The following is an 18,929-nucleotide window of genomic DNA, read 5'->3' on the forward strand; positions in this document are numbered from 1 at the left end:
TCAGTGCTTTCCCAAGGTAGGTGGTAGTCCTGGAAGGCCAGGCAGGCTGTGGACACTCACGCGACTTCATTCAGGTACAAGAAGAGTTCCAAGGAGGTGTGGTGGGTGGTGCCATCCTTGACATTGGTCACTTTCACTGGGACCCCTAGGGCAGAAAGAGAGGGCAGGAGGCCTCTGGGCTGGGGTTCAGCAGAACAGCCTGTGCCCAGCACCCCGCCCTCTCCCTCCACCCGCAACGCCTTAAATGGATGTGACAGATATGGAGTCCGAATGACTCCTTCAAAGCCCTGTGCTGGGGGGAGCGAATGGGCGCGAAAGCCCCCCAGAATGAAAGGGAAAAACGCAATAAAAACGCTTACCCCCACCCTCCTATTCTCTCTGTCCCTTTAGCATTTAGGGGCTGTGAAATTGGAACCAGGCCCTGAACTAATTGAATTTCACGCTCCACCATTGTCTTACCAAGGAGCGCCTTCTGTCCCACCAGCTACCCGGGGGCCGCCTGGCTGAGATGCAGCCGAGCCCTGTGAGTATGCACACGCGTGTGCACACACACACACACACATCCACGCACCTCTCTGCCATGCTTACCAGGTGGATATGAGCCCCAGACCCTCACACAGCCACCTGATGGATGAACTAGGCTAGTGCCGGCTCCGGCAGGCATCCTTGAATTCTGAGACGTGGTCTGGGGTGGCAGAGGACAGGAGGGCAGGAGGGAGGCAGCCGAGGCTCAGCCAGGGAAGGGCCGTGTTGAGGGGGATGGCGGGGAGGGGGCAGTGGGTGGGTTAGGGGTTGACTCTGAATAGCAAGGGCACTTTCTCTAGCGGTGTGAAATGGGCAATAAATGTATTAGGGGGCTAACAAGAGAGCCGTAACAGTGACAAAGAAAAGCTGTTCAAAGTTGGCGGCTAATCCCCCACCCATCTGCCTGGCTCATTACCATGTAGCGAGCCATCGGGTGCCAATCAGGGCTCAATAGCGGCTTTATTAGCCAGGCGCCGTTTGGAGGGGCTCCGCTCAGGGCGCTGACAGCCCCGCCATTCTTAACCCCCATTTCCAGGGGTTTTATAACTTGGTTGTAAATTGCTATTAAATGTAAGTCTGCCCAATAATGAACCTTAAGCCCCCTCGCCACCCCCTACCCCTCGCCTCTCGCTTTCTCTCCCTCCCAGGCCCTATTATCACCCAAGGCTGGGGCCTTGGATGGGGCCTGCCTGGGAGGAGAGGTTGACATTGTTGGTGCTGCTGCCAGAGAAAGCCTCTTAGCTTTTAAAATAGTTAATAATTAGATTAAAACTTCAAATAAATTAACTAGAGAGTGAATGGGGACTAGGCAGGGGAGGGTGCCTCCCCTCTTTTTTTTCCAGACAGTCCCCAGATTATTACAATAGATCACGTCTCTTCTCCAGCTCGGCCCAGGGGCTTCCCTGTTCATCCAGGATGGGCTATTGGAGGCCTGTGCCCAGGACCCTCCACTGCCTCCTGCTTACCTCCCACCCTCTGCTCTCTCCAGCTCCCGGGAGGCCCCCTGTGCAGGAAGCCTGTGGTGTGGCGTGGTCTGCCCCACCATCTGCTCAGAGGCCCCACGCTTGGGACTCAGGCCTGGGTTGGACAGAGAGGGCTTAGAGGGACCTAGGGCTCCAGCTGTCTTTAGGGTCCCAATCAAGGCCTCTTTGGTCTCTGGGTAGCGTGGGATTCCGGGGTTTGCACCGTTTTGGGGAGCGAAGGGGAGGTCCACTGGCTGGTTACCCAGGCTCTTGGGAAAGGATGGAAGAGGTGGCACATTCATGACAGTTCCAGAACCCCATTCACATACCACACTTGGCAGCTGCAAGCATTGTTTTTGCAGCCCATTTTACAGGTGCGTGGACCCGAGCCCCCAAGGGGTGAAGTCTCACAAGGTCAAAGCAAAGAGTGAGCCTGGGGTTGAACCCCTGCTCCCTCCATCACTCCATCATCCAACTCTGAGGCACTCTGGGGAAAGACTGAGCTCCAATGCCCCTCTCGCTCTGTCTGTTGGTCTAGCCTGGTGGCCCCTTTGGTGGATGGATGACCAGCCTCCCTGCTTAGCTTTGTGCTGCCTCTAGCTCCTGCTAGGCACCACCTCCTCCAGGAAGCCTTCCTGACCTCTGCAGCCTCCTGGAAGTGTCTTCTCCTCAGAGCCCCATGCCCTCACTGAGCTGGGTTCTGTTCCACCATCACCACGTACATCTTGCCCCACTCTTTTCTCCAGGGCAAGAATACCCTTTATGCCAGGTCAACAAATGCTTTTGGTGGCAGAAGAGATAAAGGCGATCAGGACACCCTCTATCATGGGCAGAGCCAGAGGGACAGCAGCTTCGAGTCCAGGGTCACTGGAGACCCCAAACACCTAACTTGGGATGAGCCAAATGGTAGGGTCCCTGAGGCCAGTCTTTTAAAAAAATATTTTATTTTATTTTATTATTATTTTTTTTTGAGACAGGGTCTCCCTGTAGCCCCAGCTGGCCTGGATTTGCTTTGGAGACCAGGCTGGCCTTGAACTCACAGAGATCGCCTGCCTGTGTCTTCTGAGTGCTGGGATTAAAGGCGTGTGCCACCACACCGGGCTTATTTATTTTTTAAATTTAAATATTTTATTTATTATTTTTATGTGTATGCATGTATTGCCTGCATGTAGGTAAGTGCATCCGTGTCATGCAATGCCCACGGAAGACAGAAGAGACTGTCAGATCCCCTGGATCCGGAGCTACGGACAGTTGTTAGCTGCCATGTAGGTGCTGGGATTCAAACCCAGGTCTTCTGCAAGAACAGTCAGTGTTCTTAACCGCTGAGCCATCTCTCCAGTCCCTTATTTATTATTTTTATTCTATGTGTGTGAATGAGTGTATTGCCTGCATGTATGTAAGTGTACCTGTGTTTTGCAATGCCTGCAGAGGTCAGAAGAGGGCTTTAGATCCCCTGGAACTGGGGATACAGACAGTTGCTAGTTGCCATGTGGGTGCTGGGAATCGAACCTGGCTCCTCTGCAAGAGCAGCCCGTGCTCTTAACCTCCGAGCCATCTCTCCAGCTCCCTGAGGTCAATCTTATGACCACCTTGTCATTTACTGGGCCATTTCTGGTGTCAGCACCTGACTGAATGTTTCCGGGACAGATCCCATTCTACACAAGGAAAACAGCAGGCTCTTATCCCAGTTTGCAGATGGGGAAACTGAGGTCCAGGGAAGTGGAGTGGCTTTCTTAAAGCCAGCTATTCTGAAACAAGGTTCTCAGGCAAGATCAGGTGTCAGTGAATTGGTGGGCAATCTAGGGAGTCTTCTTCTCAGGCCTGGAAATTCCACACTGTTAGGCCTCTGCCTGAGCCCTGACTTCCAGAAACACAGAGGACTTACAAAGAGCCTGAGTCCCAGGTACGGAAAGGAGCTGGGTCTTTTAAACTTGACACTTCCCCCCCCCCCGAATCCCGATGAATGGGCACATACCTTTTTTGAATTCTATCTCAAGGACATCGGGGGTGTTGGGTGCTTTGGCGGGGTCCTGGGTCTTTGTATAGAGACCCGGAGGAGCTTGATTCTAAGAAAAAGAAAGCGGTTGGAGGTTGGTTGGGGCCTCCTGAGCCAAGCCTGCACACCTGCTTCCCACCTCCTACAGGCACCTGTACATCCTTGCCCCTACCCAGGACCCCTGGCCATGGCCCCCTATCCAGGACCCCTCCACATCAGCCAGTTGGTCCAGTGGGCCCCCAGCTCCCAGCTAGCCCCGCCTGCCAGGGGCCTGGGAAACAAAGGGCTCAAGAAATCAGACAATTTTTCCCCTCAACTTGATCTCATCTTTTTCTTTGCCGCCCCCACAGCTGGAGGTGGAATAGCGGGAGAGAAACAAGTCAGGCAGGAAAAGTAGGACTTCACAGGAGTGCGGTGGTGGCAGCGGAACGCGGCTTCCCGGGAGCCGCGCGCACGCTCGCGTGGGCGCCTGGAATTGGGGTTTATTCTGCACTGACCGCAAAGCTAATGACTGTGCGTGACCCCAGCAGGTGCTCCGGCGAGCCGAGCCATCCCTGGGGTCCCCGAGGTTAATACTCACAGGGAGAAAAGAGAACAGCAAAGCAAAACCATTTGAAAACACATCAACCTTTATGTATATTTTTCCTCGGGTGCGTTGGAAAATGGGCCTCTCGTCTTGAGGCGGAGGGCTGCTTGCTGCCTGAGACTTTCTCAAAATTCGCTCCCACCTCCCAAGGCCTCAGCTTCCCCCACCCAAGGCTGAAGCCTGGACACTTGCCACTGTGGCGACAGGAGCCTCTGGGTCTGACTGCTCAAGTCTGTCCCATGGGCATCCTCTGCCCAACTGTTCTGTCTGCCTGCTGACATCTGGGAACCACAGTCCCTCGTCTTCCCTTTCAAAACCTTGAGCTCATTCACACACCACTGCTCATTTTGGCGTTCCAAGCAGCTCTGATAAGGATGAACGCTGCTGTCCGTTCACAGAGGCGGAAACACGGGCTTCAGGGAGGTACCATAGTTATGACAGTTATTTCACAGGAACCATGTTCCCGCCTGCTCCTGGGCACCTGGCACATGGGAAGGGAACTCACGAAGCTCTCAATAACTGATAGATTTTGCTTTGTGTTGGAGACGGTGTCTCGTGTAATCCAGGCTAGCCTTGAATTCCTGATCCTGCCTCTACCTCCTGAGTGCTGGGATTACAGGTGTTTACCACCACACTCAGCTATGTTAGACTTTAGAATAGTGAAAAGCATCCCTGAGCCATAGATTAGGCCATGCTGTGCTGCCTTCAGAAAGCTGCTGTCCTTGTTTGAGCTCAGGTCCTCCTGACGAAAAGAAACTTGTCCTTGTGACTGTCTCACACTTTAGTGCAGCACTGAGAAAATACTAAGCAAGGCCTGGTGTGAAGGCAGCTAGCAATGGATACTGTGCCACCTTCCAACAGAGGCCACAGGAAGGTGCCCTAGGCTGTTTAACTGCCAGCTCTGTGCCAGAGTGACTGACCACCCCATTTTTCCTGGATCTGCCTGGTTTTAGCATTGAAAATATCATGTCTCAAGAACCCCATGCATGCCAGCACACCTCATCCATTCAGCTCTGCTTCTGAGATCTGAGGGACCCTGTGATGGGAGCTATGCCCCAAAAGTGACTGCATCTCTTCATCTCTTTCTACTTATGTGGTACACGCAAGAGCCCAGGCTAGCCTTAAAGATAGACCCAGGGAGGTATGAAGGGTTCTTAAGGATTCCCAGGCATAAGACCTACAGGAAGCAGATGTAAAAACAAGGCTCAGAGAAGAGGCTGTCCAAATCTCACTGTGGGGCTCTTTCTAGCATCCCACTTCCCCAAGTGCTATGGGGCCACCTGGGCTTAGATGAAGTTTGGAGCCTATGGCTGGAGTGAGTCAGACCATTTATCATGGGACAGACTCAGGACTAGCTTCAGAGAAACACCAGGTTCCTGGGCTCCTCTGAGTGGTGCAAAGACCACCATTTTCTAGACACAGACAGGCCTAGAACTGAGCTCAAAGGGTAAAGGAACCAAGGCTGGACCTTGGAGTAACTAGTACAATCCCACGGTCTCTTCTCCACCTGGGTAGAACTCCCCAAGCCCAGGCCTAACTCAAACTGGGGCGCGTGCACCAAGGACCCCCCAGACCTCCTTTCCTCCAGTTCCTGTCTGTGCTGTGACCGACTGTGGCACCAGCAGCTTCAAATCTGAACCTGTCACTTTCTCCAGCTTCACCTTCTTTGTGTTGGGAAGAAGAGAAGAGACAGGAAGGTTCCCAGGACAAGTCTGCACACTCCACAGAGAAGTTGGGGCTGTGGGGGAGGGGTGTGGTAGGGAGCAGACAGCCCCAATTCCATCAAATAACTACATAGAAATAAAACATTTGCTTTGCATTCTGAGCTTGCCTGGCGCCTACCTTCTTTTTAACCCTCGCTCCTAAAAGCCCAGTTCAAGCGACAAGTAGTTTGTAGTTGATTATCTGGTGCCATTTATCCACCCCCACAGGAGGGCTTGCTTCCAATGTCATCTGGGTGGGGTGAGGGAAGAAGACAGAGAGAGAGAGAGAGAGAGAGAGAGAGAGAGAGAGAGAGAGATATTAATTCAAGTTTTGCCACAACAAAGGAAATTATTATCAGAGCTCATCTCAAATAAGTCACAGAGGGGGAGGAACATCTTAACCAGCCATCCAGTCCTGCCTGAAAATGGGGGAGAGGGCAAAAGAAAGCATGAAACAGGGCCCGAGAAGGAGAGATTGCGGCAAATGGTCCATGAACTAAACCATGATGTAGAGGCATGATCGATGTTGGGGTGGCTTATTCACCCATCAGATATGGCGGCCGGTGACTGAATGAACTCTTTCACTGTGGGCCGTATGAAGTTAAAGCAAGTAAATTTCTATCTTTCTCCGTGTTAGCTGCCTCATTGCCCTTCAATCAGCCCTTGCGGAGGCAGAAAATGGTTCAGCCATCTGCCTCAAACCCTCCCTTCCTCAGACCTCGAGTCTTGGGGCTTTTTTAGGGGAAGGGGGAGGGGCTCCTTTAAGCTCTCAGAGCTCTCCTCCCTGGGGGTGGGGGGGCTGGGGTGCTGTATGGAGACACAGAAACCAAACGTATGGGTGCTGTGGGTTTGGGGGAGCCTCTGTAGCCAAGCCAATGTAGAGGACAGCGCCGGTTCTCTGGCCAGAATGGCAGGAGTGGCTGGGGCCCTAGGGGCCCTTGGTGGCCCTGCACTCACATACCCAGTCCAGCCTGTTTCTCCTGCTTGATGAGGAGGGCTCTGAGCAGACCCAGGACCTGTAGGCTAAGGAAGAAAGGCAACTCCCCCATCTCCATGCCTGAAGCCTTACCCCAGGCCACACCAAGCACTGGATAGTTTTGATGATTTCCTACTTTGTACATGAGGAATTAGAGGCTCAGAGAGGTTGGGTGCCTGGTTGGAAACTGCACAGCAGTAAAAAACAGAATGTTGAAGTTCGGGTGAGGGTGCTTATTGCTAGGACCCGAGTCTGGATTAGCTGGCAGCAACCTTGATCAAGACATGCTCAGCCCTGGGACCTAGACCTGTCCATCGTGACATGGTAATCACACCAAGACTCAGGCCCCAAACTGCCCATGTGGCCTCAGCTATGCCCCCCCCCCCAGTTCTGAGGTGGTCAGTTTTGGGGTGTCTCAACTCTGGTGAGGAGAGTCATGGGCTGTTGAGAGGGGAGTTGAGTGGGAGTGGTTTCCCAGTGTGCCTGGGTCTGCAGGAGCCGGTCTGGAACTACCTAGAAGTGCTTCTTCTGTGGCTCAGCTCTGGGCCCCCCTTGGTGTGACTGACTGGTTAATGAGCAGTGGCTGGTCCGAGTGTCATGGGGTCAACGGAGCATGAACTAGAAACACCCGTGGCCGGCAGGCAGCAGCCCCATGGGCCCATCAGTACCGGGGGGGGGGGCGGTTGGGAGGACAAGGGTGCCGGCTTTCTTGAGTGACAAGTGTGGGCCCAGGAGGGCCAGTGGGCAGGTGGGGAGAGAACACCAACACTGAGGGCCCCCCAGCTGCTCTTCTGTTGAACAGCAGCTGCCCAGGAGGAGTCAATGCTATGGGCCTCAGTTTCCCCACCCATAAAATGAAATTTCACAGTCTATATTCCAAAGAGATCAAAGCAGAAAAATGGCAGAGGCCAGGCCTGTTGCCATACATTCTAGAATGGTGAACACTGACTGGGGGCTGGGCTTGGTGCTGTCAGGGTGGGTGGGGGTGCACAGGAGTGAAGTCAGGGGGTACAGGCTTGGGCGCCATCTTACGACCTTAGCAGGGCTCCACTCTCCCCATCCTGACCCAAATCACCAGGCATCTCCTCCAGCTGGCCTCAGATCCCCAAGGCCCAGCTGCCAGTATTCCCTGTGTCTTCCAAGCAGCCTACCCTCCCCCCCCACAAAGCAGCCGCCCAGGGTGTGGGGCTGGGCCAGGAACTAGAGCCATTCCCTCAGAGACAAAGAGATTTTTCTCTTCCCATGATAGAGTTGGCCCTGCCTCCCCCACCTCCCACAGTGGACAGGGGGAGACACAAAGAAATCCCCGGAGAGAGAAACCTTAAACTTCAATCTGGACTTCAGGGCCCAGCCGGGCCAGGCTGGGAGGCTGCTGCCAGGCATCAGGGTGGCCAGCATGGGTGTGGAACAATGCAGACCCAGACAAATGGGTCCTTGAGTTCTAGCCCCCACCCCCCAATCTATGCAGTGGCCCAGCCTCCCTGCCTAGGGCTGTGGGCATAGGCTGGGCCCTCCCACAAGTGTCTCATCTGCCTAATTACCTCTTTATTACCACCCAATCACACTATCTTTCTGCTGCCCTGAAATATTTCCTTCTACCATTCACCTCCATGGCAATTAGTGAAAGACCAGAAGTGTGTATGAGTAGGGGTTAGAGGAGGACTCTACACACAGCATGGAAAGGGGCAGGCAAACAGGCCCCTGGGAGGGTTTGGGAGCCTGGCATGCATAGTTAGGGCCTCACACCCAGCCCCCCCATGAAATTTCAAATTAGGCCTCACATGCATCACATAGCCTCAAGCCAGGCATGGACTCCCACCACAGGGTGCTGGCTCCTGGGAAGAGGGGACTCACCTTGGGGTTCTCCAGGATTCCGGCTTCATAGCTGTGGACAAGAGGGACGATGGGGTGAGCTGGGTACACACAGCCGCGCTACATACACTCCTTCTACCTACCCCATTAAATGCCCACAAGCCTGATCTACCTTTTCTCTCTGCCAAAGCACTTGCTACCAACCCTGTCTAGAGCATTCTTGGCCACCTCAGGTAGCTGTGGGAGCTGTAGGTAACAAAAAGAGTTGGGGTTTTCTCCCTCAGTCTTGTGGGTGCAGCCCTGGGGTTCTACACATGGCGCCTTTGCTCTGATGTACTTCTCAGGCTGTTCCCTCTGCCTCTAACACTGTTCTCAGTCAGGCCCTTTTCATCTTTGAGGCTACTTCTGAGAAGTCATTCCTGATACCCCAGGAAACCAGGTCTGCCAGTTCACTCAGGAGCAGACGTGAACATGGCAAGTTTGTGGTGAAGGTCAAGGCCAGGTGCTGAGGGGTAGGTCTTACCTGATGTGCATAAGGTTTTCATCCATGCTCCAGGGGCTCTTGGGTGTGACCGGGATGGGGATTCCATGTTGCTATAGGTGAAGACAAAATAAACAAGGTGAGTCTCCTGAAAGGACACGTGAGGGTCAAGTTCTACCTGGGCTCTCTCAAGGTCCGGACAGCCCCTGACTCTGGCCCCCACTCAGGTAAAAGTCCATGGTCCATGGGCCATTCCCCTCCTGAGATTGCAGGGGGCTTGGGGGGGGGGGATGAGGGCCAGTGCTAGATGTGCCCACACTAACCACAAGACTGAGATGCAACAGAGCAGAGGCTGACCTTGGAGTTCCTTCCAGAAGATGCTGTGAGCCCACACTCCTAGGGTTCCTAAAGTTCTTAGTATCAGGCACTGCGTTGAGAGGTTCTGGGCACCTGCTATTGATGCCCACTACAATTCTATGAGCTGGGGGCAATGGCAGCCCAAATCCCCATGTACAGTCCACAGGTGGGCCATGGAGACATCTCCCCTGATCTTGCAGTGTTTCCTGGGAACCCAGTGAAAGGAGGGACACTTATGGGAGCATTCAGCTCATAGTACCTTCTAGATACTATACCTCCCAAGCCCAATGCAACAACCACATAATCACTCTCTAGACCCCCAAGGGTAGAGTCAGGGGACTTCCAAATCCATTAGTTGTGACTTGACGCTGTTTCCTTCCCAAATGGTCTTTGCCATTGCTGAAGGAGAGCCTCCCAGACCCTGGACCAAGCAGCTGCTGGCCATTCTTGAAGGCCTATCTTGCTCAGCTTCAGGGGTGGGAGTAGGGAGAGGAGATGGTTGCCTTAGCAACCCCTGCGTCTGGACACCTGACTGTACCCTGCATGGGCTCTGATCTCCAGCTCAGAAACCTCTACCACTCCTCCCCCTAGCTCTGGTGGACAGAGAGCAGTAAGTGGTCTAGGCTAGTGACCACTGAAGCCTCCCAAGCCCCCCAGCACCTCAGACCAGTGGTCTCAGTGGGACTCTCAGTCTCCACTGGTGCCACCCAGAGACTGTCTCTCTAGAGAAGGGTTTGTCCACCCAACTCTCATGCTAAGATTCTAGACCCTCTCCTGGAGCTGGCGTGGTTTCTTTATCACAGTCCTAAACCTAAACAAAGAGGGTGAACCCCTGTTTGCCTGTTTCTTTTTCTTTCTTTCAATTTTTGTTTATTTTTATTTTATGTGTATGAGTGTTTTGCCTGCATGTGTGTAAGGGCACCCATGTGCAATGTCCATGGAGGCCAGAAGAGGGCATCATATCCCCCTGGAACTGCAGTTACAGATGGTTGTTAACTGCCATGTGGGTGCTGGGACTCAAACCCAGTACTTCTGCAAGAGCAGTCAGTGCTCTTAGTAGCTGAGTCACCACTCTAGCCCCAAGTGACACACTATGGCAGTGCCTTGGTCTTCAAGGTGGCCTGTTGTGTTGTACAGTGTCCTGGGACCTGCAGGGAGTGACCTGTGGTGCACTGACCAAGGATCCTAAGCCTCACTATACTCTGTGAACTGAACAGCAGCCACAGACTACGAGCCTCAGTGAGCTCTGGGCTATCCTGTCAGAGGAGCACCCCCCATCACCTGAGCTGGGTGGCTGGATGCATCCTTGATGTGATAGTACAAGAGGGCACTTGCCCCAAGAGGAGCACAGTGGGTCTCTCCTGAGGAATTGGTCCATGCACCCAAGCAGGGCACCCATGACATGAAATGCCTGCAGAGGCCAGAAAAGGGCGTCAGAACTCCTGGAACTGGAGTTTTGGATGGTTGTTAGCCACCGTATGGGTGCTGGGAATCGAACCTGAATCCACTACAAGTGCTCTTATCTTAACCACGGAGCCATCTCTCCAGCCCCTTGGCCCATTTCTTTATCTTGTAATAGGAAACTTGCTTAAAAAAAGAAAGCCATGCTGGGTGGGGTGGTTGATACCTGTAATCCCAGCACTTGGGGGACTGAGCAGAAGGATTGTTTTGAGTCTGAGCCCAGCCCAGGCTACTAGGCTTGAACTACAGAGTAAGATTCTGTCTCATAAATAAATAAATAGTAAAAGAAAAGAAAAATAAAACCACAACCTCCCCTGGAATTTGTGTCCTTCGATTTAAACAATACAGACAAATGAGAATACTTCATTTCTAGGTTGTTTAATGTTGACTGAGCAAGTGATCTGGAGCCTTTGCTTTTGGGGTGGTGTAGGACCCTGACCTTTTCCCAGTTGGGCTCCATCGCAGAGGAGCTGAGAGGATGGAGAAGAGGAAGAGTGGGACAGGTGACCACAATCAGCAGAGGCAGATGCCAGCCTGTGTGTACCATAGGACCTGAGAGACTTCTGTCTCCTCGGTCCCAAGCCTCCCCTCCCCCGCCCCCAAACCTCAAGGTAACTGAGGAGGAAAACAAAGCCGCCTGCATTGGAAGGACGTTGGTCCCAGTGCTCAACTTGAACTGATTTAATATTAATTATTCTTTTAAAAAATATTTTATTATTTTTTATGATTTTCTGTCTATGCGTGTCCAGGCTGGTCTTAAACTTGTAGCTTCTGCCTCCAGTGCTGGAATTACATGCATGTGTCACCACACCCACAAGGTATCTGGAGACACCAATCCTATCATATCAGAGAATCTTTTTCTTTTTCTTTTAAATTTTATGTGTATGAGTGTATTGCCTGTATGTATGTGAGTACACCCGTGTCGTGCAATGCCACGGAGGTCAGAAGAGGGCTTCGGATTCCCCTGGAGCTGGAGTTAAAGGCAGATCGTAGCCGCCATGTGGGTGCTGGGAATTGAACCTGGATCCTCTGCAAGAGCAGTCAGTGCTCTTAACTGCTGAGCCATCTCTCCAGCCCTAATATTCCTTATTCTTAGTAGTATATATGCTTATTATTATTATTTTTTTGGTACTGGTGGTTGAGCCCAGAGATTCATGCATGCTCAACAAGCATTCTATCCCAGCTCTTCTTACTCTAGGACAGGGCTTCACTCATTACCCAGCAGCCCTTAAACTTGAGATACTTCTGCCTCAGCCTCCTCAGTGTGGGGGTTATAGGTCTGCATCACCAGATCCTGTTTATTATTATTTTTAATGAGTTGTAATGATAATGATGAAGATGGGACGGTTTAGAGTGTTTTGTCTTGGGTGGTGGTCCAGGGACGGACAGGAAGTCAAGCAAGTGCTGGAGCCTCATGTCTCCAGAGCACCTTTTGGCCCTGGCTACTTATGTGTTTTGAAAGCTGAGGTTTCCAAAGCTCCATTGATTTTTCTCTCATCTGTCTCAGATCCTGACTGGCTCTGAATTTCATACAAAGCCTCCTGGCTGCTCAGCTCTCCCTGGGCTGCTTGTATCGTTGGATTATATTCTGTGTGGCTGTCTCTTTTCTCCACGTACTGGGGTTTTTTCCACAGCTCCAACCTGAGCCTGACCCCCAGGAAGAGAGTGGAAGACTGCCAGGTGTGTGTGTGTGTGTGTGTGTGTGTGTGCGTGCGTGTGTGTGTGGTGTGTGAGCACACACATCCTCCTTCCCTGGCAAATTTTTCCTGTTCTGAAGGTTATTTGAGATGGAAGCTAAGTGCTTTCTCCCCAAAATTCCAGAAAAGAGGGAACACAAATTCATCTTTGCTGGAAAAAGCCAGGCTGCTGTGAAGTGGGGCTCGCAGGGAAGGTGCTGTTATAGCACAGGTTGGCCTGGCTCTTATTTCTACCTTGACTCTGGGAGGGAACAAAACAGTGTACCAGGTTTATAATTCATTATTCCTAAAGACAGGGCCTGCCTCATATTCTTCATTAAGAAGACAAGTGTGGGGGGGGGGAGCCGCCTCGCCAACCTCCGCTCCCTTAATAGCACCACTATTTGACGATTTGTTTGGCAACATATGGGTTTGCTCTTGTAAACTCCCCTCTTAATAATAAAACAACAGATGGTGGAGGAGGTCTTTCCTCTCAGTGCTCCAGGGCCTAATGGGATGCTGGCGGCTGGGGCAGGGCTGCGTTCCCGCAGCGTCCCCTACCAGGCGCGGCACCTTGGCTGCAGCGAGCACACAGCCAGCCCTGGCGACTGCTATTTAAAAACCTGAGCAATTTTCTGGTGTGTGCACCGAGTTGCTTTTCCCCCGTCTGATTGATTGAGGCTGTTTGTCAAGTGCTGCCATCGAGTTGCTAAAAAGAAAGGTGCCCTGGGGAGCAGCTAAGGATCTTGATGCAAAACTTCTAATATGTTTTATTGCAACTTGTACTTCAAAAAAAGGCTAGCGCCGCCAAAGGCTTTGTCTGACACTGCCCCTCGGAGCGCCTACCTGTTCCATGGAAAGCGCTGAGACAATTAGCAGCCAGGTAATTGAGGTGCAGAGAACAGCTTCTCTGCTCAGAGCCCCCCTCCCCGGCTGTCCCCTGGGGAATCCACACCCACACACTGCAGAAGTGCCAGGTAGGACTCTTATCTCCCTGGGAACGGGAAGGAGGCAGGCTTCCAGCTCGGTGGATTGGATCACCTCAGGGATGGACCACACTTTGGTATGGGAAACAGATGCTAAGGGATGGGGAACAATCAATCTTCTATCATGTGGGGATCAGGTTGGCATTATGACACTGGTTCAGACAGCCCTGGCTACAGCAAAGGCCAGAACCTACCTTTGCATACTCCATCAAATCATTGCGGCCCTTGAACCGGTTGTAAAACTCAGGCATCCTCCAGGGGGCAATGACCTGGAGACAGGACAAAGGGTCAGAACTTGGGAGAGCCCACCCAGTCACAGGCCTTTCTGGGAAACAAGCCATCTGGGAGAGAGGTCTCCTGCTGGTCTCCTAGAAGATTTAGTCCATGGAGAGTGAGTAGGGAGACCCCTGTTAAGCAAGGACACTGTAGAGAGGCCTGAGTTCCATGACCAAATGGTTGTGTGGCCCTCTGGGCCTCAGTTTCTCCAAATGAGACCTGAGGGTCTGAACTAGATGGGATTTATGGTTCAGTGACCCTTGGTGGACTGAGGGGGTATGGTCCTAGCTCCTCTGCAGAGCTATGGTGGGTGGGTGAGAGAGGGAATTGGAGTGGAGACCCAGACATACCTATTCCACTTGGGCCTTACTGGCCCACAGGGTCAAGGACAGTTTCCCAAGAAGCAGAGCTCAGCAGATCTCCCAGTCCAATAGCTCTAGTGTGGGGGTGTCAAGCAGATGGATAGCTAACTGATATTAGTGGGGTATGACTGTAACAGGGCGTGCTTTTTAGGCCTCTATCTCCAGACCAAAGAGCCCCAAATGGAGAAGCTTCTAGATCAGGCTCAGCCATGGGAATGCCCTATGCTTAGCCAGGCTCCCAGAGACCAGCTTGGGCCCCCCTGCTCCTAGCCCATCACAGCCCCTGGGCTTGGCCTCTGTAGACAAAGGCCCAGAAACCAGACACCCTGCCCCCCACCCAAGTGGCGGTAGGAAGGGCCATGGTGCCTGAGGCACACAGTGAGTAGGCAAGCCGCTGCTGTCTTGGGTGTCTGCTGCTGTCTTGGGTGTCTGGGGGAGGGGAGGAGGGTTGGCATGCGGGGGGGTCAAATACATCAGAACTCATTGCAGCTCACCTCTATCCCTGGGCTGGGGACAGTTGCCAGCCTGTTCAAGGGACAGAGAAAGACGTGCCAAGGAAGGGAAGAAGAGACTGGGGAAGGGGGTTGTAAGTCTCCCAGGACTGCCGAGGAGCTCACATCAAGGCTGTGTCACACAAGATGCAACCATGGTCACCACACCCCTGGCTGAGCACCTGGGAGGTAGCCGTCCCTGAGACTCAGTATGGAGGATCAGTACCAAAAAAAAAAAAAAAAAAAAAAAAAAAGACATAAAGCCCCTATTAGTAGTTTCGAAATGCTGATTTCATGTTGGATAATAACTTTTTGGATACATGGGACATGGGGCTCAATAAAATATAAGAATGATGCCATCCAATTCTTTTTTTTTTTTTTTTTTTTTTTTTTTTTGTCTTTTTGAGACAGGGTCTCCCTATAGCCCCAGCTGGCCTGGAACTTGCTATGTAGACCAGGCTGGCTTCAAAATCACAAAGATCTGCCTGTTTCTGCCTCCAGAATGCTGGGATTAAAGGTGCTGGCTTTCATTCTTTTTAGTTTTTAAAAGTGAGGTGACTAGAAAAATCGGCAATATCTACCCCCCAAACCCCAAGGCTTGCACCTGGGGCATATGTATGTTGTGCTCCTCTGGCTCTTGTAGCTGTGGTCCAGGAGCCCTGCTTTACATACGCCCTGAGTACCTGGAGCCTGCTGGAGACCTGCACTGTGCTGGCATCCAACAAACACTGAAGGAGTCAGTGAAGGAATGGATGGTGGAGGGATGAGTAGACAGAGGCCCAGGTTGATCACACTGGAGGGGTAAGGTGATGGGAGCAAGCTGATCCATCCCCATGTGTACACACTCCGTTGCTGGGGTGACATGCCACATACAGGGGCCATTACCATCGAGACCCTCGGGAAATGTCTGGGACAAGGAGGGGTCAGCCATAGGCAGCCAGGGAGGGGCCAGGGTGAAGCGACCAGAGATGGAAGCCCAGAGTTGTTCTGGCCTGCAACCAGGGAATGCCAAAAACACTGGCCAGGGTTGAGTCCCACCCTCTATCCCGAGTGGCTAAGAAGACCCTGACCCTCCTGGAGACTGACACTTCTGGTCTGTGGTTCTCTCTACAGGAGCCACCAGCACCACAGAGTGACACAGGGTAGATGAGTCAACAGCATATCATCCCTGTCCTTGCGACCTCCTGAAATGCCACACCCTGGCCTTCACTGTCTACTCCCTCAGGGGAGGAACAATGTCTTACCTTAATCTGGGGGGCCAGGGAGTAGCACGTGAGCTCAAAGCGGACCTGGTCATTCCCCTGGAACACAGAACAGAGAATTATTGGCAGTCACAGGATGATGTCAAGGTATGGTAGTCAGCATGTCCGCGGGCTCTCTTCTCTCATTCAGGCCCTTCTCTGACCCCATAGTCTCCTAGTGGCAATGATTAGCCTGTTTTAGGACAGAGACTGAGAGACCAGTCCTTGTGTCATGGGTGGGGCCAGGACTGGAACCTAGGGCTTTCCCAGCTCAGAGTTGTGCAGAGGGGGCACTCAGGGTGTGCAAGATACGATGTCCAAGTGCCTGGAGTATGTGAGGAGTTGCATGTATGGGTGAATGTGTGTGTATGTGTGTGTGTGTGTACAGTCTAGGGGTACACATAGAAGTGTGCTGCTCCCTTGGAACTGGAGGCCTGGCTTCCAGAGACTCTAAGTGCTATAACACTGGGGAGTGAGCACGCCCTCCAGGAGGTCCCCAAGCTGGCCAGACCACAGCCTCCTGAAAGTGCCTCCAAACTAGAGGTCAAGTTCACATCAGAGCCTGGGTACCACAGTGCTTTGATCCTCCATACCTACAAAGTGGTGATTCCTGTCACTCTTTGGGCCTCAGTTTCCCCAATTCTACAGTAGCTGGTTGGGGGAGAGGAGACCCAAGTAACCTAGGAGGCGCTTTTGTTTTCAGAACCTCTCTGCACAGACAGGGAAACTGAGGCCCAGAGAGGGCACAGGATTAGTGAGAGGGCACAGGACAGGTTCTGAATAGGTGAGTGTCTCTTGGGCAGGGCTGGACCTCCAAGCGCACAGGTCCCTCCCCAGCACCCTTGAAGAGTATCATCCTGACACCCCCATGAAACAAGAGGAAGAGGGGCTGGGGTGGGCTCAGGCCGCCAGGGAAGATGCCACAGTGTCGCCTGCTCCACCACTCACAGAGAGGGAGGCTCAGGCGCAGTGAAATAATAGAGGCCCCTTTCGCCTACTGTGAAAACTGCACGGGCGCAGCCAGGCAGCGGTGGGAATAACATGTTATTTTCTAGAGTCTTGTCAGGTGGCGCGGAAAGCCTAGTTCCAGCCCCTCTCCACAGAGCTAGGCGATGTGTAGAGCTGGAGGCTGCATCTCTCTGATACCTCTGAGGCCTGGGCTGCTCCCAACAGTCAGCCCCTCATTCTCCACTCAGACTCTGTGCTGAGCACTTACTATGCACTATCACAAGGGCTAGTGGGACTTTTAACCCTGCTATGTGGATGAACAAAGCGAAGCTCAGAGAGGGGAAACCAGTCGCCCTGGTCACATAGTCTGCACCCATCCTGATAGTTGGTAGTTGGGCTGGTTCTGAGCACCATGCACATGCATGAGCCCATCAACACCTTCCAAGCTGCTGATTGGGGTGGGGTCGTGGCTAACTCCATCAGGATGGGGATGCTGAGGTGAAGGGGGGGACATTTGTCCGGGGATCCACGTGCAGCACCCTCAGGGAGCTGGACAACTCTAGCACCATGCTGACTCATCTTAGAGTCATGCTGCACACAGCCAAGTGCTACCTGTCCCAGCTACTCTCTTCTCCACAGTTTCACGTTTCCCTAACACAAAGGCAGCCTATGCCTCCCCAAGCAGGTCAGTCAGGCTGCTGTCTGCCAACCCAGACATGCCAGGGGAACACCCATCTGTTCAGAAGCCCAAGACTCCTATAGAAGTCAAATAAACAGGCTTCCTGGTTTAAGGCCTGGTTCCTTTCCTGATCCCCAGACTCAGCACTGGGGATAGGAATACAGAATCATGTCACACATGCCCACACGCACGTACATGTGCACATGTATATACCATGGTGAGTGTCCACGGGGATGGGAGGCCTTGGGGGGATGTCTCCCATCTGCCCTGGGGCAGCCCTGCAGATGGTGACATTTACAAAACTACCCCCTGCACCCCCAAAGTCTTAGGCTCATATTTCCAAGCTTTTCTTTCAAAATGGGGCGGGGGGTATCTCCACCTCTGTGCATCTCCCTGGGTGGCCCGGCAGGGGTCCTGCTCACAGAGGGGTCAGCAAGGCTAAGCAAGGTAGCATTTCTGAACCAAATGTTCTCTGGACCAGGCTCCTGGGAGGATGCTGCCAGGCAATATGTGGACCTGGAGACTGCATCCCCGATACCTCTGAGGCCTTGCTTGCAGCCTGGACTACCCTCCCAACCCCTCTCAGCATCCCTGGCTAACTCCTGCTTTTCCTGGATATTTGAACATCACCCTGTTGACTTAGTGTCCTTAAGTTCCACAGTGTCTCCACCTGGCCTGTACCTATCTGGGCATAAAGGAGTGTTGGGTCTGTTAGAATCTGAAAAGTAGAGAATATATGTATCAAAATGCAGGCTGGGGAGGCCAAGACAGGAGAATGGCAAGTTCAAGGTCAGCCTGGAATACATAGTGAGACAGAGCTCAACAAGGAAGGCTGGGGAGATGGCTCAGCCAAGGACTTAAGTGGGATCCCAAGAACCCCCTCACCCCCACACAAAAGCTGGGCTGGAGAGATGGCTCAGTGGTTAATGCTGGCTATTCTTGCAGAGGACCCAGGTTTGGCTCCCAGCACCGACATGGTGGCCAATAGCCCTCTTTAACTCCAGTTCCAAGGCATATGATGCCCTCTTCTGACCTCTGAAGGCATTGCATGCATGGGTGCACTTATATACATGCAAGCAAAATACACACATTAAAAAAAAAAAAAAAGCTAGACATGGTTGTGCATGCTTAAATTTCCAGTGTTGGGGAGGTAGAGAGAGGTGGATCCCTGGGGCTCAGCAGCCAATGAGATTCTGTCTTAAAATGAAGGTGGATGGTGCCAGAGGTTATCCGATGGCCTTCATGTGCATGCACACACAGACCAACGGACCAGTAAAGGCATCAAAGGAGAGGACAGAACACAGACCCCAGGCTGTGGCGCCCAGCACCATCAGAACAGGAGTAGACACCAGCTAGTGCAGGCACTCAGTTTCCCCGAAGACCAGAGCCTCATTACTGACCTGCTCCTCAA

General features: G+C 52.6%; 1 protein-coding gene across 2 annotated transcripts in view; it reads right to left on the reverse strand.

Moving 5' to 3' along the window:
* The window catches only part of Ass1 (argininosuccinate synthase 1), a 55,296-nt gene that overhangs the window by 20,598 nt on the left and 15,769 nt on the right, over positions 1–18,929 (reverse strand). For both annotated transcript variants that reach the window (XM_008825836.3, XM_029560127.1), the window contains 6 exons: positions 15,895–15,951; positions 13,716–13,790; positions 9,084–9,154; positions 8,603–8,633; positions 3,463–3,553; positions 61–145 (listed from right to left, as the gene is read on the reverse strand). In XM_008825836.3, the coding sequence (XP_008824058.1) occupies positions 61–145; positions 3,463–3,553; positions 8,603–8,633; positions 9,084–9,154; positions 13,716–13,790; positions 15,895–15,951 (410 nt within the window). The remainder of the gene's footprint in view (positions 1–60; positions 146–3,462; positions 3,554–8,602; positions 8,634–9,083; positions 9,155–13,715; positions 13,791–15,894; positions 15,952–18,929) is intronic.

The sequence above is a fragment of the Nannospalax galili genome, unplaced genomic scaffold (genome assembly GCF_000622305.1).
Source record: "Nannospalax galili isolate Female #2095 unplaced genomic scaffold, S.galili_v1.0 scaffold290, whole genome shotgun sequence".
In the NCBI taxonomy this organism is placed as follows: domain Eukaryota; kingdom Metazoa; phylum Chordata; class Mammalia; order Rodentia; family Spalacidae; genus Nannospalax; species Nannospalax galili.